The sequence below is a fragment of the Camellia sinensis genome, chromosome 7, assembly GCF_055761805.1.
Source record: "Camellia sinensis isolate YWXY chromosome 7, ASM5576180v1, whole genome shotgun sequence".
Taxonomy (NCBI): Eukaryota; Viridiplantae; Streptophyta; class Magnoliopsida; order Ericales; family Theaceae; genus Camellia; species Camellia sinensis.
The window spans coordinates 171,092,533-171,119,448 of record NC_138967.1 but is presented as its reverse complement, the minus strand read 5'-3'; the positions used below and the strand labels follow the sequence as shown (position 1 = coordinate 171,119,448).

The 26,916-nt window shown below is 36.9% G+C and overlaps 2 protein-coding genes across 3 annotated transcripts; both read right to left on the bottom strand.

Annotated features, from left to right (window-relative positions):
• Positions 1-1,682: 1,682 nt before the first annotated feature.
• LOC114285354 (uncharacterized) lies at positions 1,683-2,879 on the bottom strand. Its single transcript, XM_028228400.2, has one exon. The coding sequence runs from the start codon at positions 2,877-2,879 to the stop codon at positions 1,683-1,685; it is 1,197 nt and encodes a 398-aa protein (XP_028084201.2).
• A 15,821-nt stretch (positions 2,880-18,700) lies between these two features.
• LOC114260553 (phosphoenolpyruvate carboxylase 2) lies at positions 18,701-25,595 on the bottom strand. 2 transcript variants are annotated; one of them, XM_028200701.2, is made up of 11 exons: positions 25,355-25,595; positions 24,884-25,110; positions 23,420-23,811; positions 23,194-23,278; positions 22,290-22,512; positions 21,888-21,991; positions 21,712-21,799; positions 21,411-21,565; positions 20,105-21,103; positions 19,635-20,021; positions 18,701-19,299 (listed from the first exon to the last, which is right to left on the bottom strand). In XM_028200701.2, exons 2-11 carry the CDS (start codon positions 25,049-25,051, stop codon positions 19,003-19,005), a joined length of 2,898 nt encoding a protein of 965 aa, XP_028056502.2. In that variant the 5' UTR covers positions 25,052-25,110; positions 25,355-25,595; the 3' UTR covers positions 18,701-19,002. The 2 variants fall into 2 exon arrangements, with proteins under 2 accessions (XP_028056502.2, XP_082735896.1); XM_082879770.1 differs by having other exon boundaries at positions 24,884-25,097.
• Positions 25,596-26,916: the final 1,321 nt, after the last annotated feature.

The window sequence follows — 26,916 nt, the reverse complement described above, 5'->3', positions numbered from 1 at the left end:
TCGGGCATGGACTCTCCTGATTCTAGACGTCCCTTGATGTAGGCTACCTCTTGATCGTGCTTCTGGGCCTCCATGACCTCATTAATTAACTTAGGCATCACCTTCTATGCGCTAAGATATGCTCTTGTATCTTGAGATTCTACTTGGATCCTGAACTCATTGAGTGTCTTAACCATATCCCATTCCTTGACGGAGATCTTAGCCATCATCCCTCTGCTCTTACGACTTAGAGCATCTGCTACTACATTGGCTTTACCGGGGTGGTATGAGAGAATGAATTGGAAATCCTCAAGATACTCCATCCATCGTCTTTGTCTTAAGTTAAGGTCCTTCTATGTGAATAGATACTTCAGACTCTTGTGATCTGTGAAAATCTCGAATTGTTCCCCGTACAGGTAATGTCGCCATTGCTTTAGGGCAAAAACTACGGCTGCTAACTCCAAGTCATGTGTGGGGTAGTTACGCTCATGAGGTTTCAACTGTCTGGATCCATATGCGACCACCTTTCCATTTTGCATGAGCACGCAACCTAACCCTTCTTTAGATGCGTCACAATACACAGTGTACCCCTCTTCTCGTTCTGGGATGGTCAAAATTGGCGCACTAGTTAACCTCTTCTTCAACTCCTGGAAGGATTTTTTGCAAGCTTCGTCCCACTCATACTTTACTCCCTTCTGCGTCAGACGAGTCATTGGTTTAGCTAGTTTGGAGAAATCTTGGATGAATCTTCGGTAATAACCGGCCAATCCTAAAAAGCTGCGGATCTCCGACACAGTTTTTGGTTGTCTCCAATCTAATACTGCCTCCACTTTGGTTGGATCCACCACAAACCCATTTTCTGATACCACATGCCCTAAGAATTTTACTTCATTCAACCAGAACTCGCATTTACTTGCCTTGGCATATAACTGATTTTCCCTAAGAATTTGGAGGACAATCCTTAAATGTTGCTCATGCTCTTCTTCAGACCTTGAATATACCAAGATGTCATCAATGAATACTACTACAAACTGGTCAAGGTATGGTCTAAATATCTTATTCATTAGGCTCATGAATACTGCTGGTGCATTGGTTAGTCCGAAGGGCATTACTACAAATTCATAGTGGCCATATCTAGTACGAAAGGCAGTCTTTGGTATATCCTCATTCTTGACTCGTAGTTGATGGTAACCCGACCTGAGATCGATCTTTGAATAACACCTTGAGCCTCTAAGTTGGTCAAAAAGGTCATCAATCCTCGGGAGTGGGTATCGGTTTTTTATCGTGACTCGATTGAGTTGACGATAATCGATGCATAGCCTCAACGATCCATCTTTCTTTTTAGCAAACAACACGGGTGCTCCCCATGGCAAAGTACTTGGCCTAATGAATCCGCTCTCGAGCAATTCCTGTAGCTGTGTCTTCAATTCTCGTAGTTCTGCTGGTGCCATGCGATACGGAGCCATGGATATTGGGGTAGTTCCAGGTTGTAGCTCAATGCTAAAATCTACTTCTCGGGTTGGCGGCAATCCTGGTAATTCCGTAGGAAATACATCTGCATAATCGCACACTACGCGCGGAAGCTCTATTTCTCCTTGGCCTTCCTCATTTAGAATTAGGCTTGCTATCCTACCCGCAAGTTGGCCGCGCCACTGCGTCCGATGCGTTGTTGAAACCATGGGGTCTTGTCTATCCCCCTTAAACTAGAAACGTGTTCCATCTTGTGTATGAGCTACCACTTTCTTCTGACGACAGTCGATCACTGCTCGGTGGGCGGACAACCAGTCCATGCCCAAGATGATATCGAAGTCCGATATTTCCATAACACGAAGGTCACAATTTAACCGTAGGTTCGACATCCCTATCTTACAGTCCTTACAGATCGATCTTACCCTAGCGCATCCTCCCATAGGTGACATTACACTTAAGGCAGCTGCTAAGGGTTCACATACAAGTTCTAATGACTTAGCACAAGCAGAGGATATGAAAGAATGTGATGCACCGGTATCAAATAAAACATGCACCCAAGAATTGTATAGTACTAATTTACCCTCGATTACAGATGGGTCCGCTTCTTTCTCTTGCAAGGCAAAGATTCTGCCGGTTGACTTCTGGCTGCTACTGGCCTTGGCGTTCTGAGTTCCTCCATTCTTCTGGTGCTGCTGCCCGGTAGGTCCTGTCTTGTTTGTCCAAGGCTTCTGCCCACCTAATGCCTGGGCATTTGCTCCGGAACCTCCTCCTTGATATCCAGATGGGGGGAGTTGGGGGCATTCGCTCTTCTTGTGCCCTAATTGTTGGCAATGAAAGCACTGGATTTGTCCCATCAGCCTTTGTTGATAGCCTCCTCTCTGGATTTGTTGCTGCGGTTGCGGTCGCTGCTGTTGTGGTTGTGGTCTTGAGTAGGGCTTTGAGGGCATGCTTCCCTTCTGGTTCCTCTGAGGTTCAATAGACACCTGACTCCCTTTTCTCTTATTCCAAGCTTTCCTGGCATCGTTTACTTCCCTCTCAGATTCTAACGTCGTTTCCAGCACCTCGGCATATGAGGGGAGTCGTTGCGGGAGAACTCTTCCCCTGATTGTAAGGTCCAGTCCCCACTCGAACATCCTTACTTCTTCTTCATCATTTGCCACGAGTCTAGTTGCATAGCAGGCTAGCTCTTCGAATTTTGCAGCATACTGGGTCACGGTCATATTTCCTTGTTCCAGGTTCTGGAATTCCTTGACTCGTTCTCGGCGGATAGTACTTGGGAAATATTTATTTAAGAATAGTTCCCTGAACTGGTTCCATGACAGGCTTGCTATGTCACGAGTGTTCTTCATCAACTCCCACCAATGGTCAGCCTCATCATCGAGCTCGAATACTGCCAAAGCTATTCTATCAGCGGCCTCGGTGATGCCCATGGTGTCTAGCATTTTCTCTATCTACCGAAGACAATTCTCAGCTATCTTCGGGTTCGGTACGCCTGTGAACTTTGGGGGTCTCTGCTTTCGAAACTCAGAAAAGAGTCGAGTCCTCTCATTCTGCCGATTGTTCCTTATTTTCCCTAGTTCCTCCAAAATCTGATGACCTAGGTTGTTGGGGATGTCAGCCTCTGCAGGGATGGGTTCATGTTGATGTCTGGGACGGTTTCGTACATTGTTGCTGGTTTCGGTATAGCCATTAGCTCGCGTGTCTACCATTCTGTTCATGTCACCAGGTGAGTTGGTTTCCAGTCTTAGAAAATCTTACTACTTAGATTTGAAATAAAGGTTCAGTTTCCTTAGGGTGCACTAAAGCAAGTAACAATCAATAACATAGATCAACGCATCATTTATATATAATAATAGGCATCATTACAAAAGGCCTCCTATATCGGAGTTACATTCAAGAGCATCTACGTACACAAGTTCAAGCTATCTTATTCTAGGGATCCTCATCAGCGGATCTTACAAAAGTCTAGTTTTACTACCCCTCGAATTAGTTCTCGTTTTCCGACCAATCAAAGTCTTCGTCTGGGTCTTCATCAGCAGAGTCGGAGGCTTGCCCCGGAGAGCAGGGGGTGTACATTGGTGAGGGGGGATTGTGTTCAGATGATATCTCTATAGGGTGGGCTAGGTTCGCTCCCTGTTGCTTTGGTAGCTGCTCCATATCCATTGGTTGATTGTCGCCTGGCCCGTGGTAACAAGATTCGTGGCTTTCAGCCTGAGTCGGTGCTATGGTGGTCAGAGCTCGGTGTATCAGGGAGTCCGTCTTCTGTTCGTCTTGTTCCATTCGGACTGCCTTTCTTGCTGCCCGGCTTAGAAATTGCAGGCGGCGCCGCACCAAAGACCTCTTCTGCGCCCTCGTATAGCGGGGGTATTCTATCTCCACCTTACGTATCTCAGTCTTGATCATTTCTTCGGCGGTGATTTCACAGCGTCGGCGGCTAAAGTAGGGGCTGACGGACATGGACCTCCTTCCTTGCATACGAAAAACACCCCATGAGTCGGTACTGACGTAGCCTCCCGATGACATCCTAGGGTGGAAAATATTGTTATTAGTCAATCTTCTTATAATAGTGTGATAGAATAAAATAAGATAAGGGGTAAGGGCTTCTAGAGTCACGTATAGGGTTGAGAGGGTTAAGGGTTGAACCTAGGCTCTGATACCAAGTTGTGACGCCCCGATTTTACACTATAGGTTGCAGTCAAGGGAGAGTCACTAGTGAGTCCTATGGCCAATAACCAAGTAAGATCCCAGATCGCCGGAGGAGTCAAAATAGCCTCCCTTCTAAGTCCAGCTTTCTTAGGCAGCGCACTACCTTTTTGACAGATCTTACAAGGCATTGACACAAGGTCTCATAAGCAACGATAAGGTTCATACGTAGGATATACATACATAATAACCACAATTATACTTGCTTCAAAAGATTGTTCCATTACATTACATCACAAAAAGAAAGTTTTAAACTTCATATGAGTCTTACAAAATAACAAAAAGGAAATTTCTAGTATTCCTAAGATAGCCAAAAGTCTTCAAAGGTTTCCGGCTCGTCGTTTTCCGCTGTGAGTTCCGCTTCGTCACCTGGCATGATACGCCATGAGCTTTAAATGCCCAGTAAACACACACACACACCCTACCTCTTTTTCCCAGTCCAATACATAATCACAAAATATAACATCAAGTAGTAAAGCATGATATTCCAATAAATAAATCAATAAATAAATAAATAGTTAAGTTAGATGTCAGTAAACTAGAAATTCCCCAAAGAGATTTCGTCCTCCCAACCACAAGAATCGGACGCGGATTATTCGGTATGCCCCCTCTTTTGCTGCTTTGTTACAGACCTAACCTCGGATGCCTACCAACGGTTATATACCGTGTAGTGCTAACCGCAGGGCCTCAAAAGAGACGGTAAAATAGGGCCTTGCCCCGAATCCCTCCTTATACCAAACCACCTAGGGTCCGAATACAACCGCTCCGTTCAAGGGTTCCGAAAACCACTTGCGCAAGACTTTAACCTTTAAATAGGGAACGCTTCCCAACATACCATATACCACATATTCTCATCTTTTCATCACTCAAATGCTCGAAAACCCAATACCCACCCAATTAGGTTTCCCGTTGAATTAAGTGTTTTAAGTCAAGGTTAGCCCAACTAAACGATAAAATAAAATTCACATAAGCATGCCTCCTCAAGATAAGAAGATAATTAACATAACATACCCATACAACATTATGCCAAGATATGATAATAGGCCATTAAACATTTCATGAATACAAGGGTATAAAACATCCAAACATAACAAATTTCCAGATTTAACATCACATGAAGGTTAATATGGAAGGACTACTTAGGTTCATCCACCGGACTCGGTTTTCCTATGGTTCGTAGAGAATTTGATCTAGTTCCTAGAACATTTTTCGGAAATGGGATTGCTTTTCCCGATTTTAAGTTATTTACAAAATAGTCCAGCACTGTTCCAGAATCTGCCCAGAATCTGTCCAGATCTGTCAACTGTTACGAAAACTTGATTTTCTTGCAAACCACTCAATGTTTTTCGATGAAACCAATTTTAGTTGAAATCTAACTCCTTAAGGAAGGTTTTGACATAAAATAGAGGTTCAGAATATTTTTGTACATTTTTCTGGAATTTTTGAAAGTTGACTGAAAAAAACAGGTTTTAAGGTGGAATGCCAAAACAAGAAAATTTATAAAAAGGGGGTTCCACCATGGAAAAGTTTCATTTCTTTTGTGAGGAAAACATGCTAACTATCCCATGTTTAACTCAGAAAATTTGTTTGAAAGAGTACCCTTGAAAGGTTGAGAGATTTGTACAAAAAGAAGATGGTTTGTACCAAAATGAGGAAAATACAAGAGAGATGGAAACAATACTCAAATCTTGGTATTTTTAACATGAGAACATGATAATAACAGATCTGAAACATCACTTAAAATCTTTAAAAAAAGAATATGCATTAGAAAAGAAAATGAAGAGAAGGTTGTGTTGGTGGCTTACCTTCTAGCTTTGCACAAGAAACTCTCTTCTTCTTCCCTCTCCTCCTCTAGACTCCTCTTCCTTGCTCTCCTCCCTCTCTCTAACCAAAATGTGTGTGTATGTGAGTGTGTTGTGTGTATGTTTGCAAGCTAGGGAGGGTGTGGTATATATAGGCAAATTTGGGGTAAAAGGACATAAAAGCCCTTTAGTTGGAATTGGATGGAAAGTTAAGATTTTACTTGAATTCTAAAGGAATGAAAGAGACTTAGGAGGTGTGTTCCATTGGTTTAGGCCACCTCTAGTTGTAATAAAACTATATCTTGGATTTTGTATCCTAGGTAGGTCACTAGGTTGTGCTTCTGTAGAATCTCATAATCATGGTCTAAGAAAATTGGCTTCTCTCTCCCTTCCCTAGGAGGGCTAGCCTTGGGGAAGTGTGATGGGGCAAATTTTTTATTAATTTTGGTCCTAGGCACATCCCTCAAGGTGTATATACACACACACACACATATATATATATAGCAAGATTGATGGCATACCAAGGTACAAAACGTAAGTACTATTTGGGCAAGTTTAGAAATAAAAAAAATATATATATATATATAAGGGCTTGAAGTTAACTACATGTAACCTAGGTAGAATTAAATTAGGTTAGGGAATTTCTGTTTTGATAAAATAAAAAAATAAAAGAAATAGAAATTTGCTAATCGACAAGATTCGAATTAATTCAAGTAACGAGGGCTTTAAGAAAATAATTCATCATTAGAGTCTTAAAAGTAAATACATATTTTTAGGGGCCTTACATGGTTAAAACAATTTTCTCTGGTTTAAAATTATTGTGCTAAAATTTCTCTAGTTTGGTTAAAACAATTTTCTCTGGTTTAAAGTTGTGAACAAAGATGTTTGGTTCATTTTTTAGAACTTGCTTTTTGAATTTTTTTTTTTTTTTTTGAAAAATTAGTAATTAGTTTGAGGTTCTTTCTCTTGTTAATGCTGAGGATCTTTCTCTGGGAAGAAATTCTCTAGGAAGAAGTACTCAGAATTTCTCTTGAGAGAATTTCTCTAGAGGGTGGGAAGTTTAGAGAAATTAGAGAAATTCTTTCTCTGGGAAGTCCAGAGAAATTCTCTGGATCGATTTTTTATGTATTGATGTTGAGGGACCTTAGATATTTTGAAAATATTGGATGTCATTTATTCTATAAAATCATAATATCAAAGACCCTAAAAAAAAATCTCCTAAAAAAATAGTGTGATAACTTATATTAGCTTTTTGACTTTTTAACTAAAATATATAGTTCCCAAACGAATTTTGCAAATAAGTGGCTTTAGGGTTGGTTTGGAATGTGGGTTGGTTTTTTGACTTTTTGACTATTTTAGCGTGAGGCTAAAAAACCTCGTTTGGGATATGTTTTTTGACTTTTTTGACTTTTGTGAGAGAAAAAATGAAATGATTATAGTTTAGATATGAAGTTTTGTTTTATTAACTTATTTTATTTTTTATAACTAAAATAATCAAAAAATTAAAAAATTTGACATGCCAAACGAAAGGTTAGTGTTTTACCAAACTCTCTTAATTAGGAAACTCGATGACAACCACACTTCCTAGGCTACTGTTACTGTTGCATTACCAAATCCCAACCAAACAAGCTTTCTACTTTCCTAAACTTTTCTCTTTCCCAACAAGGAATCGATCAAGAAAACCCACAATCACTTTCCTCAACAAATTGTGTTTGGTAGAGCCTTCCAAGTATTATTCTATCTCTTCACGTGAATTTTCTATTTAGATATATTTTTCAAAAATTAATTCTACATCCATGTTTGAAAATTCGTCTACTCGATCATCCCCCGATTGTTCGGAATAGTTTTTTATTTTATTTTATTTTTTTTACCTGTTATTTTTATATGTTAAATAAAAAATATTTTTAGAATTTTTTAAAATTGTTTTATGAGTTTTGAATAGAATATTGGGTTGTGTATTTGGTTATGAGTTGTAAATTTTTAAATCAAATATCATATGTCACATCAAAAATTTCAAACTTAATTCAAAACTCTCTTCAAAACTCGTAATCAAACAAATTTTTCTTACTTAAATCATAATTCAAAAATTCACAAACTCAAAATACAACTCTATTCTCAAATCATAATTCTAAAACTCTACCAAACACTACCAAAGATTTTCTCACTTTTTCCCATCAAACAAACTAAGAGTTCATATATGTTCCCAACCACCCCAAATCAAAGCTCATTAGTCCTTCTCTCCCTTTTTCATTCTTCATCGCTGAAATCCCCAATAAACTGTTCATCAAAAACCCAACAAAGAATCGCTCAATAAAACCCACATACAACACTTTCCTAAACACGATTTTCCCATACTTTCTCATCAAACAAACTAAGAATTCATATATTCCCAAATCAATACTCTCAAAGCCCATCAGTCCTTCTTTCCATTTTCAAAAACCCATTAAACTGCCAAGACACCCAACAACAATCAATCAAGAAAATCCACATAAAGAACTTTCACAAACATGATTTTCCCACACTTTCCCACTAAATCAGTACCCTCTTCAAAACCCATCAATCCCTCTTTCTTTCTGTTAGGGAAAATATATGATTTCCCACAAGTAAATCAATCAATCGGAATAAAAACTAATGTGGAAAAATTAAATCAACAGCAACACAAAATTTTTTACGTAGTTTCCTCAATGTGAGGTACATCCATAGGATCGAAATTCGATTTCACTATCAACCAAAGAGTTTTCAAACGATTACAAACGAGACACGAATGATCTTACAAAATCACCCTTAGGTGAATTCCAAATAATGACAAATAAACAAAGAGGAAAAACCTTACCAAATAAATGAACAAAAGTCTTTGAAACAGAATTGTAAAAGACCCAAAATAATAGACCCAAATCAACTTTACCAAACCAGCCGAAGATGCTCCCAAACAGAGCTTCGAAACAACCACGAACGAAACAAAGAAATTTTAGAAGCTTGAACAAATCAGTGCCACCAAACTTCAATGCAAGCCGCAGCACTACCGAGAAGCATGAACCAAAATTGTAGCAGCCACCGATATCTTCCTAGGAACAAACAATTGAAAAGCTACCCACCAAATTAATGTAAATAGCAGCCACAGTTCCTTTGATTTTTTTCTTGGAAAAAACAAAACAATACCAATATTTATATTGTGAACTCTTGGGCTTTTTATCAAAACCCTAGTTGTACCAAACTGATTATAATCAAACTATTGGGCTTCCCAAAGTTAGATATAATATATTAAAATATATTATAACCAACACCAAACCAAACTAAACTCTTTTAATAAACCAATTGGGTTTCAAACTCCAATAAGGAGGTATACCCAATAATTCTCCCTCTACTGACTTAGGTGGAGACATCAACCATACCCACTAAAGTTCGACACTTCAAATGTTTATCCCTCGACAAAGTCTTTGTCAACATATTCGAAATATTATCATTTGTATGAACCTTTTCGAGTTGTAACAGCTTCGAATCTAACACATCACGAATCCAATGGTATCTCACATCAATGTGTTTCGATCTCGAATGAAAAGTAGAATTTTTACTCAAATGAATAGCACTTTGACTATCACAATAAATCACATACCTTTCTTGCTTCAAACCTAATTCTTGCAAAAATTTCTTCAACCATAACTCTTCCTTGCAAGCTTCCATAATAGCAATAAATTCAGCTTCGGTAATTGAGAGAGCAACACATTTTTGTAATTTAGATTGCCATGCCAGAGCTCCCCTTACAAATGTCATCAAATATCCCGAAATAGATTTCCTGGAATCAACATCACCGGCCATGTTAGAATTCGTGAACCCATCAAGCATCGAGTTACCATCTCCAAAGCACAAACACACCTTCGAAGTCCCTTGAAGATATCTTATAATCCATTTTACCGCTGCCCAATGTTCATTACCCAGATTAAAGAGAAAACGACTCACCACACCAACGAAATTAGCAATATTTGGCCTTGTACAAACCATGGCGTACATCAAAGAACCAACCGCTGAAGCGTATGGAATTTTTAGCATCTCTTCCTTATCTTTCTCACTTGTTGGACATTGATTCGAACTAAGCTTGCAGTGACTCGCAAGCGGACAACCAACCGGCTTTGCTTTATCCATGTTGAACCTCTCAAAAACTCTCTCAATGTAGCTTTCTTGAGATAACAAAATCAGTCCCTCATTGAGATCACGAACAATTTTCATACCAAGTATTTGCTTTGTTGGTCTCAAATCTTTCATAGCAAAAGACTTACTCAACTCCAATTTCAAATTGTTAATCATGGTAGAATCTTGACCCACAATTAACATGTCATCAACATAAAGCAAAAGAATAATAAATTTGCCATCTGAAAAAATTTTCACAAATACACAATGGTCCGAAATGGTTTTAGAAAAACCATTATTCATCATGAAATAGTCAAATTTTTTGTACCATTACCGCGAGGCTTGCTTGAGGCCATACAAATTTTTCTTCAATTTACAAACAAATTTCTCTTTTCCTTTCTCTACAAAACCTTCCGGTTGCTCCATGTAAATTTCTTTTTTAAGGTCATTATAAAGAAATGCGACCTTTACATCAAGTTGCTCAATTTCAAGGTTCATACTTGCGGCCATGTCAAATACAATCCAAATAGAAGACAAATTTCATCAAAGTCAATACTTTTCTTTTGTCCAAAGTCTTTCACAACAAGACGTGCTTTGTACCTCAGATTCTTGCCATCATTCTTCAATTTGAAGACCCACTTATTTTTCAAAGTTTTCCTCCCTTTAGGCAACTTTACTAAATCATAAGTGTAATTTTCAAGTAAGGAATTCATCTCCTCTTCCATGGCTTTTTTTCAATCATCTTTCTTTGCATGCTCAATTTCTTCTTGGTAGCTCTCAGGCTCCCCTTGATCGAAAATCAACACAAATTCATTGGGAGGATAATTTATTGAAGGTTGTCGGTCCCTTGCAGATTTTCTCAACTCAAATTGTGGTGGTAGTGGTTCTTGAGTTGGATGCTCTTCCTTAATTTCTAGCTCAAGTTTATTAGGATTAGTATCGTCCTCTGCATCTTCAGTAGGTGGTTGCACATCTTCCCCATTTTCATCATCCACCGAAGATAAAGGAGATGGATTCATGTCAATAAGATCACTACTTTTTGGCTCCGGTTGATCACCTTTGCCAAAGTCTGTAATTGTTTGGTCTTCAAGAAACACAACATCACGGCTTCGAATGACTTTCTTGTCGACCGGATCCCATAATCTATAACCAAATTCATCAAGCCCACAGCCAAGAAAAATACATTGTCTTGACTTGCTACCAAGCTTGGACCTCTAATCTTTTTGGAATGTGAACAAAGGCTCGACAACCAAACACTCTCAAGTGCTCATAAGACACATCTTTACCGATCCAAACTCTTTCAAGAACATCAACATTCAAAGGATAAGAAGGAGACAAATTGATCACGTCAACCGTTGTCCTTATTGCCTTACCCCAAAAGGATCTTAGCAATTTAGCATGTGAAAGCAGACACCTTGTTCTTTCCACAATGGTGTGCAGTTCATTCTCTCGGCAACGCTATTTTGTTGAGGAGTCTTCTTAACTGTCTTTTGGTACCGAATACCTTGGCTGCGATAATACTCATCAAATGGCCCAATGTATTCACTACCATTGTCTTATCGGATGCACTTCAATTTCTACCATGTTTCTCTTTCAACCATGGCCTGAAAATGCTTAAATACATCTAGAACTTGATATTTAGTTTTTAATATAAAAGCCCAAACTTTCCTTGAATAATCATCAATGAAAGTAACAAAATAAAGTACACCACCATGTGTTCTAACTTTTAAAGGACCATAAACATCCGAATGAATCAACTCTAAAATATTTTCTTTTCTAGAAGCAACATTTTTATGAAAAGAAACTCTATGTTGTTTACCCGTCAAACAATGAACACAAGTTTTAAGATGTGTACCTTTCAAACCGAGTAGAAGCTCTTTCTTGAACAAAACTTGTAGTCCTTTTTCACTCATGTGCCCAAGCCGCTTGTGCCATAATTTGGTAGAAGTATTATCTTCAAGTACATTGACAATACCTTTACAAATTTTTTCTTGCATCGAATAAAGTGTATAAGTCTTCTTGCACTTAGCCACCACCAAAGAATCCTTTGTGAGATTCCATATTCCATTACCAAATTTGTTGTTGTAACCTTTATCATCTAGCTTCCTGGTAGAGATCAAATTGAGGTGAATGTCGGAAACATGCCTTACATCTTTAAGAAACAACTTGCAGCCCAAATTTGTTTCCAAGCAAACATCACCTATGCCAATAATCTTGGACAAACCTTCATTACCCATTCGAACAAAACCATAATCTCCTTTGATGTAGGTAGTGAAGAAATCAACTCAAGAAGTCACATGAAAAGAAGCACCAGAATCAATCACTCAATTGCTCTCTTGGCCCACAAAATCGATACAATCATTTTCACAAATGACCATGAGATCACCATTGGTAGTAATCGCCATTGTGTTTTCTTGCGTCTTATCCACTTTTGTCATGCATTTTCTCCTTGTTCTTGAGTTTTCGGCATTCCCGCTTCATATGCTCTTTCTCATGGCAATAATAGCACTCAATGTCTTTCTTTGAAAAAGAATCATCTCTTGATTTGTCATGACTTTGATCACGACCATGAGGAGTCTTACTCCTCCCGCTTGTTTTGCTTCAGCCTTTCACAACAAATGCTTCCGAATGAGAGGAACCCACTGATTTTCTTCTAGTTTCTTTATTCAATAAGCTACTAGTGACTTGGCCCATTGTGACAACTTTATCGGGCGTCAAATTACTAACTGTCACAATCAAAGTCTCCCAACTTTCGGGTAAAGAACTAAGTAGCATCAAAGCCTGCAATTCATCATCAAAAATAATTTTCATAGAAGCAAGTTGGTTAACAATACTCTTTATTTCATTCAAATGTTTCAGAATAGGGCTGCCCTCTTTATATTTTAAATTAACCAACTTACGAAACAGAAAAGTTTTATTTGTGGCTGATTTCTTGTCATAAAGGCTTTCTAATTTTTTTCCATAAATCATGTACTGAAGTTTCAATAGCAACATGATGAAATACACTGTCATCAATCCATTGACGGATAACACCAACGACTTTTCGATTAAGCCTCTTCTATTCATCATCTTTCATATCATCAGGTTTCCACGATCACCTTCAATAGGCCCATACAAATTCTTTACAAAATAATATGTCATCCATTTTAATTTTCCAAGTTACTCAATTGTTTCCATTGAAGTTAGACATGCGACCCACATCTCATTCCATTGATTTACACAAATAAATAAATTCAAATAAACCGTAAGCTCTGATACCAGCTGTTAGGGAAAATATATGATTTTTCACAAGTAAATCAATCAATGGGAATAAAAACTTTAAATTAATAGCAACATAAGAATTTTTACGTGGTTCCCTCATGTGAGGTACGTCTACAGGATCGAAATTTGATTCCACTATCAACCAAAGAGTTTTTAAATGATTACAAACCAAACACGAATGGTCTCATAAAATCACTCTTAGGTGAATTCTAAATAATCACAAATAAACAAAGAGAAAAGATCTCACTAAATAAATAAATAAAAACCTTTAAAACATAATTGTAAAAGACCCAAAATAATAGACCCAAATCAACTTTACTAAACCAACCAAAGATGCTCTGAAACAAAGTTTCGAAACAACCACGAATGAAATAAAAAAATTTCAGAAGCTTGAACAAATCAGTGCCACCAAACTTAAATGCACACCACAACAGTACCGAAAAACATGAACCAAAATTATAGTAGCCACCGATATCTTCCAAGATCAAACAATTGAAAAAGCTACCCATCGAATTAATGTAGGTAACAGCCGTAGTCACTCTGATTTTTTTCTTGGGGAAAACAGGACTATCAATATTTATATTGTGAATTCTTGAACTTTTTATCCAAATCTTAATTGTAATAAATTGATTATTATTGAACTATTAGACTTCTCAAAATTAGATATAATATATTAAAATATATCATAACTAACACCAAATTAAATTAAACTCTTTTAATAAATTAATTGAGTCAAACTAAACTCTTCTAATAAATTAATTGAGTTATTAGAGTCTCAAACTCTAATAAAGAGGTATACAGAACACCTTCTTCAATTAAAAAATTCATTAACATTCAACTCTAATAAAGAGGTATTAAAAAACCCATTATCATTCAAAGAGGATCCAACCAAGAATCAATCAAGAAAACCCACAAATCACTTTCCTACACGATTTTCTCACACTTTCCCATGAACCGAACACTCTCAAAAGACCCAACCAACAATCAATCAACAAAACCCAGAAAAAAAATGGATTCTTTCGTGGGCAGCTATGTCGAAATCTGCAGCGACGAAGATGGGTTTCTGGGTTCATACTATGCAGCCAAGGTCATCTCCAGAGTGGGAAAATCAAAGTTCATGGTAGAGTACTCAACATTGCTATCTGATAACCAGAAAGGGCCATTGAAGGAGGTGATTGCAGCTTCGAATGTGAGGCCTGTGCCTCCACAGATTAGGGTTTTGAGCTTCAATGTGCTGGACAAGGTGGATGCGTATGATCTAGATGGGTGGTGGGTTGGGAGAGTTACTGGGAGGAAAAGTGATGGAAAGTACAGTGTGTACTTTGATTGTTCAGGGGATGAGTTTGATTACCCAGTCTCTGCTTTGAGGCTTCATCAGGAGTTTGAGAATGGCCAATGGGTGCTTTCTCAGCACAAGATGGGTATGTAAATTTTGATTTGGGAAAATTGGACTAGTAATTTGTAATTTGCCCCTTTTGTGCTAGTTTGATTTTGGCAATTTATTTGTATCAATTTTATTTTTAGCTTTTTAAAATTATGCCGATTTATTTGAGTTGATAATATTTTTTTAATAAATTATAAATACAGTCTTTAATATTTATTTATAATATTAATTGTTTATTGTAATTTTAAAAATTATATCTCATTTCTTAAAATTTTTAATTGGATAAAAATAATTTTTATTATTAATTAATTGTTAAGTTAATTAATAATTTTTAATAATATTAATAATATATTTCAATTAATACCTCTAATAATTGTATTGTTGGTTAAGATGGTAGTTAGAAATTTAATTTTTTTCATCAATTATTTTAAATGAGAAATTCTAAGTAGGTATATTTATAATTTCTAAAATTATATGAGATTATTTATATTTTAACCAAACCTAAGTATATTTATAATTTATTTTATTTCTAAAAAATAACTAAGATTAAGGGAATGAATAGTACATTTACTATATTTAAAATGATTAAGAGTTGATGTTTAAGTTACAATGGATTGCACCTTGAACAATTTTGCGCTCGAGAATGGTGTGATGCAGGACACCATTAAGGAATAATTAATGGCATTTTTATTTATTTAATTACTCATAAAATTTGATTCTTTTTTCTTTCTAGATTTGACCCACAAAAATTGTTAAATTATAAATAATAATTATTAATTTTGTGCGAGAAAAATAAAAAAATGTTAACTACAAAGTATTTTGTGTAAATTCAAAATATGTTAAAATAATAAATGTATTTATTTTAATAAATATGTTAAAAATAAAAAATAACCAATATGAAGACAAATTAGTCGCTCTTTTTTAAAAAATTTATTTTACCCCCTCAAAACTTTTTCTTAATGATCAATTATACCCTAGACTTCAAATAATTTTAATTTTACCATTTTTGAAATTGTATCAATTTACTTTCTACCATCATATCTAAACGAAAAAAAAAATTGTAAAAAATTACATTTTGACTCCAAATTTCTAATTGTAGATTCAAACTCACTCTCCCACCCATCTTTACAACTCTTTCAGCCACTACCGCTGGCGGCTAGCCCTCTTCCTCCCTCTGTCACTGCAAAAATAAGTGTACCATAACAACAAAAACCACTGCCACAAATTCAACTCAGATACCTTAACAACACCACAATAACTCTCCACAACGATGTTTTCATATATACGGGTTGTTATTGGATTAAGCCCCTAAGAGATCACACATGTATAGTCCTCAGATAGCTCCATTTCACTCACAGAAGGACAACCATTCAAATCCTTGGTTTGGGTACTAGAATTTACAGATCCAAACGCTACGAATTGGGAATTCCGAAGGGTTTTGGTTCCTAAATCAACTGGAGATTTGGGTGATTCAGAGGAAGAAAAGGGAGAAAGTGGAATTGGGGGGATTTGAATTTTGAGTTTTGATCCAAACAAGATCTTTCTGGTATTGGGTTGGGAGAAAATTGAATTAGTTTTTTTCATCGTTGAGGTGGCCAACAAGAGCTAGGCTGATGCCTCTTGGGTCTAATTTTTCCCAGGAGTGTTTGCTTCCCGAGAAATTATGGGCAGAGAATGGTTTGTTGTAGGGAATTGAAGTATGACTGATTGTTTCAGTTTGGAGGAAGGTTTTGGAGGAAGGTTTGGGGTGAAACCCATTGAAAAACATCAGAGAAAAAAAGAAAGATGAAATGGGTTTGGAGTGATATTGGGACGGAAATTATAGAGAGCTGTGTTCTGCCATTAGGTATGCCACAGCATACCTAACCTCTTTATAATTGACTAATCTCAATCAAAAATATTTTATAATTCCACTATAACAACAAGAACACAAATTGAGTGAGGATGAAGTTTTGGCAGTGGTGGTTTTTTAGACGAGGGAAAAGAAGTCGGAATTCTTGTCAGAGATGAAGTTCCAAGGAGGCACTGGTGACTGAGACGTTGGAGTTTGAGTCGCAGTTGATGAAGTACTTGTTGGGTAAATATAGGCTGATGAGAGAAGTGAGAGAGATGAGAACTTGAGAGAGAGAGAGAGCGCGCTTGTTGGAGTGAAAAGTTTTTATGGAAAAATTGAGTGAGGATTGATTGTAGTAGTGGTTTTTGTTGTTAAAGTACACTTGTTTTTCCAGAGGTAGAGGGCTAGCCGCCAGTGGTGGTAGCCAGTTAGGAATGGCAACGGCTCAGGATGGGGCCGGGGATCACACTTCCCATTCTCGATTCCTGGCGGTGGAAATTCTCTTGTCCCCAGTCTCGATCCCTGACGGGAAACTTATCACCACCCCTGCCCCGCCTCCTAACGGGATCAGGTTTCTCCGACCCCGAAAATTCTCCGGCCAAAAAAATTAAATAAAAAATTCAGCTCCATATCTGCTATTCAACAACATATTTAATATTCAATAGATTTAACAACAACAGATTTAATATTCAACAACAACAATACAACAGATTTAACAATAGATTTAACAACAACAACAGATTTAATATTCAACAGATTTAACATATATATTCAGCTTCAGATCCGAGGATCATCAACCACAACACAACCATACACCAAAGAAATGAAGGTGAGTTGTGAGGGACAGAGAGGGGTGAGGATGAAAGGATGATGTCCTCGATCTTTGACTGCCACAACCAGATCTTCTAGATTTGAGCTCGACTCTCATTGTCAAATGGCAGGGGCGATAGTGGAATGGCAGAGGCGGTCGTGGAGCAACGATGAGAGAGGGAGGGGAGAGGAGCTGCGATCAACTCTCGTCGTCAAATGGCGGAGGCGATGGTGGAGCAACGGGTGAGAGAGGGAGGGGAGAGGAGCTGCAAAGAGAGAGAAAGAGAAACTGAGAGAGATGAGAAGCAATGTGATGTTATGTGTTTTAGGGTTTGGTTTATATATATCTATATATATATATAGGTATAATAGTAATTTTGTATTGAGGAGACGGGGACGGGAATAGGCCGGGGCCTAGGCTGGGAAATGTATCACCATCCCCGCCTCGAAATGTTTCGGGGATTCATTTTCAAATATCATTCCCGACCCGTTAGGGATATTTTTCGAGAAAAAACCATTCCAATCAGGGTCGGAGGACTAGGTCTCCGTCGGGCCGGGTTCAAATTGCCACCCCTATGGTTGGTGGAATTGTAGAGGTGTAGAAAGGAGAGAGGGTGATTTTGGATAAGAGAGGGTGAGTTTGAATCTATAATTTAAAATTTGGGATTAAAATGTAATTTTTAAAAAAAACTTTTTTCGTTTAAATGTGACAGTAGATAGCAAATTAATATGATTTCAAAAAATTTAGGAATAACATTGAAATTATTTATAGTCTAGGAAAATTTTCGTTTAAATGTGACAGTAGATGGCCAATTGATCATTGAGGCAAAATTTGAGGGGTAAAATAAAATTTTCACTTTTTATTTTTTAAAAGTTTAAGAATTAAAATTGGATAAATAAAATAGTCATAAGAAATGTCTTACATGATATAATTGACAATTGACACAATCAAGACGGAATAAATTTAACCATTGGTGTTCCTTCTTATATATAAATCTCTCTTTCTATATATGTTTTTTTGTTAGAAAATTATACTCCTTGGTTTGATTTTTAATCAGTTTGGAGCACTATTCTCAAGCAAAGGCGGGTTCCATGTACTTTTAAAATGCATTAGAAAAATAAACTCATTTTTTGGAGCACTTTTGTCTTTTTATTTTGGTATTTTATTTTAAATCTAGATCCAAACACAATTATTCTTCTCATCTCATAAATTAAATTTAATTCATGGCTTGAAAGTCCAAAATTATTATTATTTTTTTGGGTATAAACTTGTGCTTGCACATTGTAATAAAAATAACAATCTAATCCACAAGATCATCGAAAAAAAGCGTATAAAGAAAACAAGACCTACACAATTTTATTTTTATAAGAAAGTATTCCATAACTCAAACCCCGTGCCATTTAGGTATTGCCACTATATTTCAATGCCAAACAGGGTGCACAAAATAACCTTGGAAAAACTGAGTCCTCTGTCAAGCTCAAACATTGTTATGACATGCCTTATCCAGTTACAAAATGGCTCAAATTCAACCCCACCCGGGGCTTATAAAACATAGTTTCTCCGACACCGGAGTTACGTTGCCGGGCATAATCTACACGGTAAAAATAAAACAGAAAACAGGAACCACGTTTTTCTAACCAGTGTTTTGCATCCCGGCAGCAATGCCCTTCATGGTTAAGATAAGGGTGTCCTCCAAACCAGGAGCATACTCGCTTGTGGGATTCAAATTCACAAGTTCAGCAGCAGACTTGCTTGATTCTACGTACTCCTTTGAGATGTGGGGCCGCAACTTGACGTGGTAGTTAGAGTCACGAATGCGCTTCAGCGTGTATGCTTGCAACACGTTGAGAGTAGTGATGTAGGAATCACGCAGGCGCAGACGTTGCTTCAAGTGGAGGTTGCCTTCCAGTAGATCCTTATGTCCGGCAATCTACCAAAAAAAAACAAAAAGAAATCGTTAAGTGTAAATTTAACAATCATATCAGCAGGAAGGAAATGTGGTATCGGAAAATCAAGGAGTTAACATTTTTGCAAAATTTTCAGCAGTCAAATGCAACAAAACTGAGGTATATAACTAGGGCTGTAAAATAAATCAAGCTACACAGAGCTTGACTTGTGTTTGGATCATTAAAAAGTCATTTGAGACCGGCTTGTTAGGTAAACAAGTCAAACAACCAACTACTCAGCTCAACTTGGTTGGTTTACAGCCTAGCTATAACTTGAGTTTTTCTCAGAAAATACTGTATCTTATAGCAGCAAATTTACCTGGAGCAGAAGTCCCTTTGTTTCTTCATAGTTAGCCCTCAGACACTTGCCAAATGACCACAAATCTTCCGAAACGAGGAGCTTGTCATACAAAGCGGCAATACCAGGGTCTCCCTTGGCAAACACCATTTCAACTAAATCAACGGTAACCCTAAAGAAAGGCCATGCTTTGTACATTTCTTGCAGCATATAGAGATTCTTAATGTCCTTCTTGATGGCGTATTTGAACGCTGCTCCAAATCCTAGCCATACTGGGAGATGAAACCTAGTTTGAGTCCATGCAAAGATCCAAGGAATTGCACGGAGTGATTCGATTCCTCCGCTTGGCTTTCGTTTCGATGGTCGGCTACCAATGTTCATTCGACCATACTCCAACTCGGGTGTGGCCTACAATCATAAGCATAATAAAGATTATTATACAATAAATTGAGATTGAAAACAAAATGAATGGCCTTTCTTAGAATACATACGAGGCGGAAATACTCAACAAATCGAGGTTCTTTAAAAACTATCGAACGGTACTTCTCCGTAGCAACAACACCAATTTCGTCCATCAACACACGCCATTCCGGTTTTGGCGAGACCGGGGGGTGCATCCCATGCTCAAGCGTAGCAGCCGTGAAACGCTGGAGTGTCCTAAAACACAAGTGCTCCTCCCCAAACAATTGCTCAATAACTTCGCCCTGAACTGTAACACGGAGCGACCCATGAATTGTGTCCGGGGGTTGAGACAGAATAGCCAGATGGGTGGGGCCGCCTCCTCTTCCAACAGTCCCACCTCGGCCATGGAACATGGTTAACTTCACACCAAATTGCTTGGCAACTTTTATAAGCTCCTCTTGAGCCTTGTACAATTGCCAGGCTGCGGAGAATCGTCCGGCATCTTTACCAGAATCTGAGTACCCGATCATCACCTCTTGCTTTCCATCAATCCGGTTTCTATACCATTCAATCGAGAAAAGGCGAGCAACAGCTGCCGGAGCTGCCTCCAAATCATCAAGTTTCTCAAACAACGGAACGACTCTTAATGGTTGCTTCACATGACACTCGCGCTGCAGAAGCTCAACCGCAAGTACATCGGACGGTGAAGTGGCCATTGAGATGATATAAGCTCCAAAGCAATCTGATGGAAGCTCCGCTAAGACACCAAATGTATCCAAGACATCGGCAATTTCTTCGGTTTTCGGAAGATCTGGACCGAAGAGTGGGCGCTTCCCGCTGAGTTCAGACAAAAGCCATTCTTGCCGGCGTTCTTCGGACCATTCTCGATAGGAACCGATTTCCAAATGCTTGGTGATAGCATCTATCACATCAGTGTGCCGGTCCGATTCTTGTCTGATATCAAGTCTCACAAGAGAGAGACCAAAGGTAGAAACTTGCCTTAAGAAATCAAGAAGGCTTCCATCAGCAATTGCCCGGTCACCACAAGCACATAGCGATCTGTAGCAGAGTTCAAGAGGTTCCAAGAACTACATGAAAATTCAATGTCTAGTTAGCATTAAATCAATTAGACTCAGAGATGGTGAGAGTAATTATAAATTTTCATTGCATTTGATACTGCTAACCAAAGGGATTATAAACCTAATCAATATCCAATCCAAATACATGAGAAACACAACAAAACCCTAGGCAGAAGCGGATGCACTTGCCAACTCAAAATAGTACACCGTTGAGCCAAAAAACAAAAACAAGGATGAAATTGCATTGAAACAGTGGAAATAGGTTTTGGTGGACCTATGATAAGAATTCTCTTTAAGTTGAGAAAAATGGAAATACCTGCTCAGTGTTGGTAAAAGTTTCCTCCTCTGGAATGTCAGAGATGCCATGGGCTAACATATGGCGAGAGCGTTCACGTGTTTGATACAGCTTATCTCTCACATCACCAAGGATAACACGATATGGTTCATTTGGAGGTACTTGCTTCCAAAACTCTGCATCAGGAATGAAGGACAACAATCAAACGCCACCAATAACAAATAAAAATACACCTCCGTAGTTTCTCACGAACTCTAGTTCTAATAGTCAATTCTGTCTTGGAAAGAAAAAATAGCTAAATTAAAACCTCTAATCTAATTACCAATGTAGTGTTTTGCATCTCTCTTTGAGGATTTGTGTAGCTCATCAGCTTGAACACGAAGTTCATCACTGCAACGCCACATAGACAACTGGCAAGAAAAAACAAATGAGTTAGAAATTAGAATAGCAGTAAAAATTACAAAATAAAAAGAAAGTATGGAGTGTAGAAATTGAAACCTCAAACATGAGATCCTCAATCTGGGAATAGTACAAGTTAGCAGCCATCATCCGAGCTAATAAGCAGACATCCCGTGTGACCTCAGGAGTAACCCTTGGATTTCCTACATTTGTTGCCAAACAAATGTTAAGCAATAATTGATGGAGAGAGTGTTATATAATATTTAAAAAAAAAAAAAAAATACTGCCCTAACTAACAAAACCACCTCAATAAAATGAAAACTGGGAAGTATTCCTAACTAGTGAAATATTGATTTGAAATGCCTGTCTCACTTCACAATTTGTTAAGAAAATCAACATTTGCAGTTGCAATGTCCGTGCTTGTTCCCTCTGTTCTTGAACTGCTGTTGCACACTTTTATTTTAATACAAATAAGAAGTTGGATATGGAAAAAGATCATACCATCTCGATCACCACCCATCCAAGAAGAGAATTGAATAAGGGGAGCATTGTAAGGAACACGCTCATTTATCCCTATGTTCTTAAGGGCTGTGTCCACACGCCGTAAAAATTTAGGAACGCCCTTCCAGATTGTTTCATGGAAGTAGCTCATTCCTGCTCTCATTTCATCTTGTGGGGTTGGAGGCGTCCTCCGGATTTCATCGGTACGGAAGGCGGCTTGAATCTGCATGAAAAAACAAATTTCTTTTAGTTAAACTTTTTATTACCAGCTGAATAAAACAATTAAAACTTTAAACCAGTTAGGAACCAAAAAAAAAAAAGAAGAGAGAGTGCCGTGTCACACAACATCACTTCTACCAAAACCCAAAGGTAAAATATATAGGTTTTATCAGCTTCTTCATAACCATCCTTGTTAGAGAATAACATGCACTTTTATGTTACATCTAGTATACTATGAGAGCTTAAGAAAATATGCATTTAACAATTACAGTTCCACTAAAACTTAAGGGTAACATATTTGGGACCAGTGTTTTCTCCGTGTTAGGGAGTAATATGCATGTTGTTAGGAATTAATACACTTAACCAGGGTTACATAAACAAGAATCTAAATCAAACACATAAGAACATAAAGTTTTACATGGTACAATCCAGAAAAGGGCTCCGTCACAGTTGCCAAGTTTCACTATGATCTGAAAGAGTTATGATACAATACAGAGAGATGCAACACATCAACTATACAAATACATAGTATTAGGGCAACAGGATAGAATTAAACTATGAAATACCAAAACATATGGCCTCATGCAAAAGAAACAAATCAATAACATAGGACTCCATAATTTTTGACATGGTAATCAAATGACAATGGTTTATAATACATTAAGAAGTGACACTTCCGACTTACCTCCCTTTGTAAAGCTTCATCAAGTTCTTGCTTATCATCAGGAGTAATGTCTTTTGCATACAACTGGGCTAAACAATCCCGTATCCTGAATGGGGAAAACAATGGACGAAGATGTTAAGCAAATATCAAAGGATTTCACAGAACTAAGATTATAACATGAAGAACAAATTTGTAGTAAGCTTTCTGTGACAACACAAATCAAAATGTACAGTAGTTAATAGCACACCTTCCGTGCTTCTGAAGCAAAGATCTGCGGACAGATTGGGTAGGGTGAGCAGTAAAGACCAGATCCACAGTTTGATTTTTCAGCGCATCAAAAACTTCTTCAGGAGACTTCTTCATTTCCACCACAAGTCTCTTAAGAGTTTCTTCAATGTCCGATTCAGTTGTTGCACAATTCTCATCAGCAAAATCCCCTTTTTTCAACTTGATCCGTCGATGACAAGCAATCTGAACCTCCTCAGCCAGGTTGGCCAAGTTAAGCATGTGAGCGAATGACTTAGCAATGACAATAGAGTCCCCCGGATCCAAACTCGTCAGAACGTTTCCAAGATCTTCCAGCTTCTTGGCGTCATGTTTTCCTTCATACTCGGCAGAAAGTTCATAGCACTCTTGAACCTACACATAAAACATAACAAACAATTTACCTTTAGTGATGGGTCATTAGTGGTCTACTTGCCAATACATAAGGGCATTTCAGTCCTTCCTCAAATCTTGAATCAAATTGAAAATTGAATAAAAAGCACTCGTAATCCCTCTCCGCTGTTTGATTCAAACACATACCAAATTGCATTTTACACATTTATTTACCAATATGACGCTCAAGTCCACCACTCTAGTTTGCGTTTTGTGATGTGATGTTTATATTTTCAAAAAATCTGATTAAAAATTTGTTGCGAGTGGGAAGTGCTTCGTATCTAAGGCTATATCCAACCCTTGCCTCAAACCTATATCAAATTTAAATTAGGGTAAAAATCACTCAAAATACTCTCCACTCCCACTCAAACATATCAAATTGAGTTATACCCTCTTTTTTTCTTTTTTTTACCTAAATCAACGGTGACTCAAATGTTTACTCAAATTCATAGGACTTATTGTAGCTTTCAAATTAACCACTCGACCATTACTGAAGTTTTACTCAAATTTATGCTTAAATATGAGTTTTTCCATTGGAGTGCTTCCTATCAAATAAAGTTGTTACTCAAATTGAAGTAAATACTTGAGTATGGGAAATCTGAGTAAGGGTTGACTCAAATTTGACAAAAAAATTTGAGTCATTGTTGGAGATCGTCTAAAAATGTCTTCATAATTCTTCAACTTCAAACAAAATCACTATTTGGGTTAGTGTAAAAAACAACCAATCTGCCAAACTCCGCTTTCCCAAAATCACAAAAGTCATATTATTCAAATCATATTCAATTGAAAATAACGAACCCGTCACAACTATTTCATTCCTAAATTGTCCTGCAATCACCTCACTCTTTATTTTAAATTTCAAATTAAAACACTTCCCTTCCCCTTTTATCTACATCTACAATTTTTTATTGTCAAATCCAGAAAAGAACAACAAATTGATTTTCATAGCACACTCATGGCGTTATACACACCTTGTAGTAAACATACATAAATTCATAAACATATATTGAATCTGTTAAACATCAAGCTTCAAAAATCAAAATCAAAATCATACCGTCTCCTTAAGAGCCTCCCCATGCAAGTCCTGAAGGATATCAAGAAACCCATCCAATAACAGAGCATCATACTCCACAAGCTTGTCATCCTCAGAAACTTTCCCAGGAACCAAAAGCCTCAATTGGGCATCGATCGATGCCAACTTCTCCAAATTCCGATTCGCCATTACTCTCAGCTCCCCTCCAGAACGATGATCACAAGGGGGTAAAACCCTAGAACAGTCAACTAACAATCACCCAACTAAATCAATCATACAAAACAACCATAAATTCTGATCACGACCCAGAAAAACAGGGCCTATAAAATACAGTATAAGAAAGTCAAAACCCGAGTACAAAGAAAATAGAGGTAATGTAGCTCAAAAGAATCCAACTTGCAGATGAAAAAGCAGCGCACGTAGAGATAGTGTGTGTAAATTGATGTTTTCTTTGATAGAAAAAATCGAGTAGAGTTGTAGACAATGAAGTACCTGATCTGGGTAATTGAGTTTGAAGAAGAAGAAGAAGAAGAAGAGACTTAGGGGTGAGACCCAAAAGCTCTGAAGGTGGTTGCTTTATATATAGAGAAAGCTCTCTCTCTCTCTCTCTCTCTCTCTCCCCCTCTCCCCGTCACTCTGTAAATTGGTCAGGACCGCAACCGCCTTGAACTCGTACACATTCACAGACAATACGGCATAACTGGTGTTAGAAAAACTATAAAAGCAAGAATATACTTTTATGTCCTGTTTGGTTAGGATTTAACAAGTGATTTAGAAATTTAAAAAAAAAAAAAAAAAAAAAAAAAAGTAAAATATGAATAAAATATATCTACATTTTATTTAATTTTACATATATTTATTCTTTTTTTTTTTGCTTTTCAAAATTTTCTTTAAATCTCTAAATCAAATAATTTTTTTTTATATAACTCAAAACTCAAAACTCAAAATACAATTTAAATTTTTTTTTCAAAACTCATAACTAAACAAATTTTATCAACCCAAAATTCATAATTTAAAATATTAATTTCACACTCAAACCATGATTTTAAACGTAAACCAAAATTTTTTATGGATTTGTCAATGTACTCAGTCATACGTTACATTCTAGTGTTTAAATCCTTTTAGGCTCATTTTTTTTTTTTTTTTTTTTTTTTGGAGAAAAATACAATTAATTTTAGGGCAATTACATATAAGTGGAGCAGCAAAAACTAAAATGGAATTTTTTTTTTAAGATTCTTGATATTAAGATTTTATAAGATAAAAGATATATAATATTTTTATAGCAATTAAAGCTCCTCAACATTTCTACATAGAAAATTTGACTTAAAGAAATTTTTTCGAACTTAAATTTCGCTCCAACTCAAAGAAATTTTAATTTTCATAGAGAAATTCGTACCAAAGAAATTTTTCTCTCGATCGGGGTTGGAATTTCTCTGAATCATGTGAAATTTCTTTGATTTCACGTAGAAATTTCAAAATTTCTTTGAGTTGGAGTTCAAATTTCTTTAAGTTAGGTGAAATTTCTCTGAGTCGAGTAAAATTTTTCTGAGTCAAATTTTCTTTGTGAAAATGTTGAAGGACCTTAGCTAATAAAAAATATATATCTTAAACCTCTTCTACTACACAAAATTAGAGAGGGATGTTTCACTAATTTTCCCAAACTAAAACACAAAAAAATGAATAAATTTATAATTTTAATTATTAATATTTATAATATTTGTTACTTGTTTGTAAATATTTTACACTGACACCATCTCAGTGTAATTCCCCCTTAATTTTATACTTTTGATATGATTTCATTTTAGCCATCGTTTGCTGTTTGGGATGGTGGCTATTTTAATTGACTATTTGGTTAGTTTAGCGTGGTTTGAGATTTTACTATTTTAGTAGACTTTTTAACTATTTTATGAGATGAAAAAAAAATTATATTTGAAATAATTTGTGGACTGTTTTGTAGTTGAATAGCTAATTATGAAAGAAGCATTGATTGATTGATATATAGAATGTGATATTTTATCTTATGATTATTTTAGTTATTTTTATCTTCATTGGCT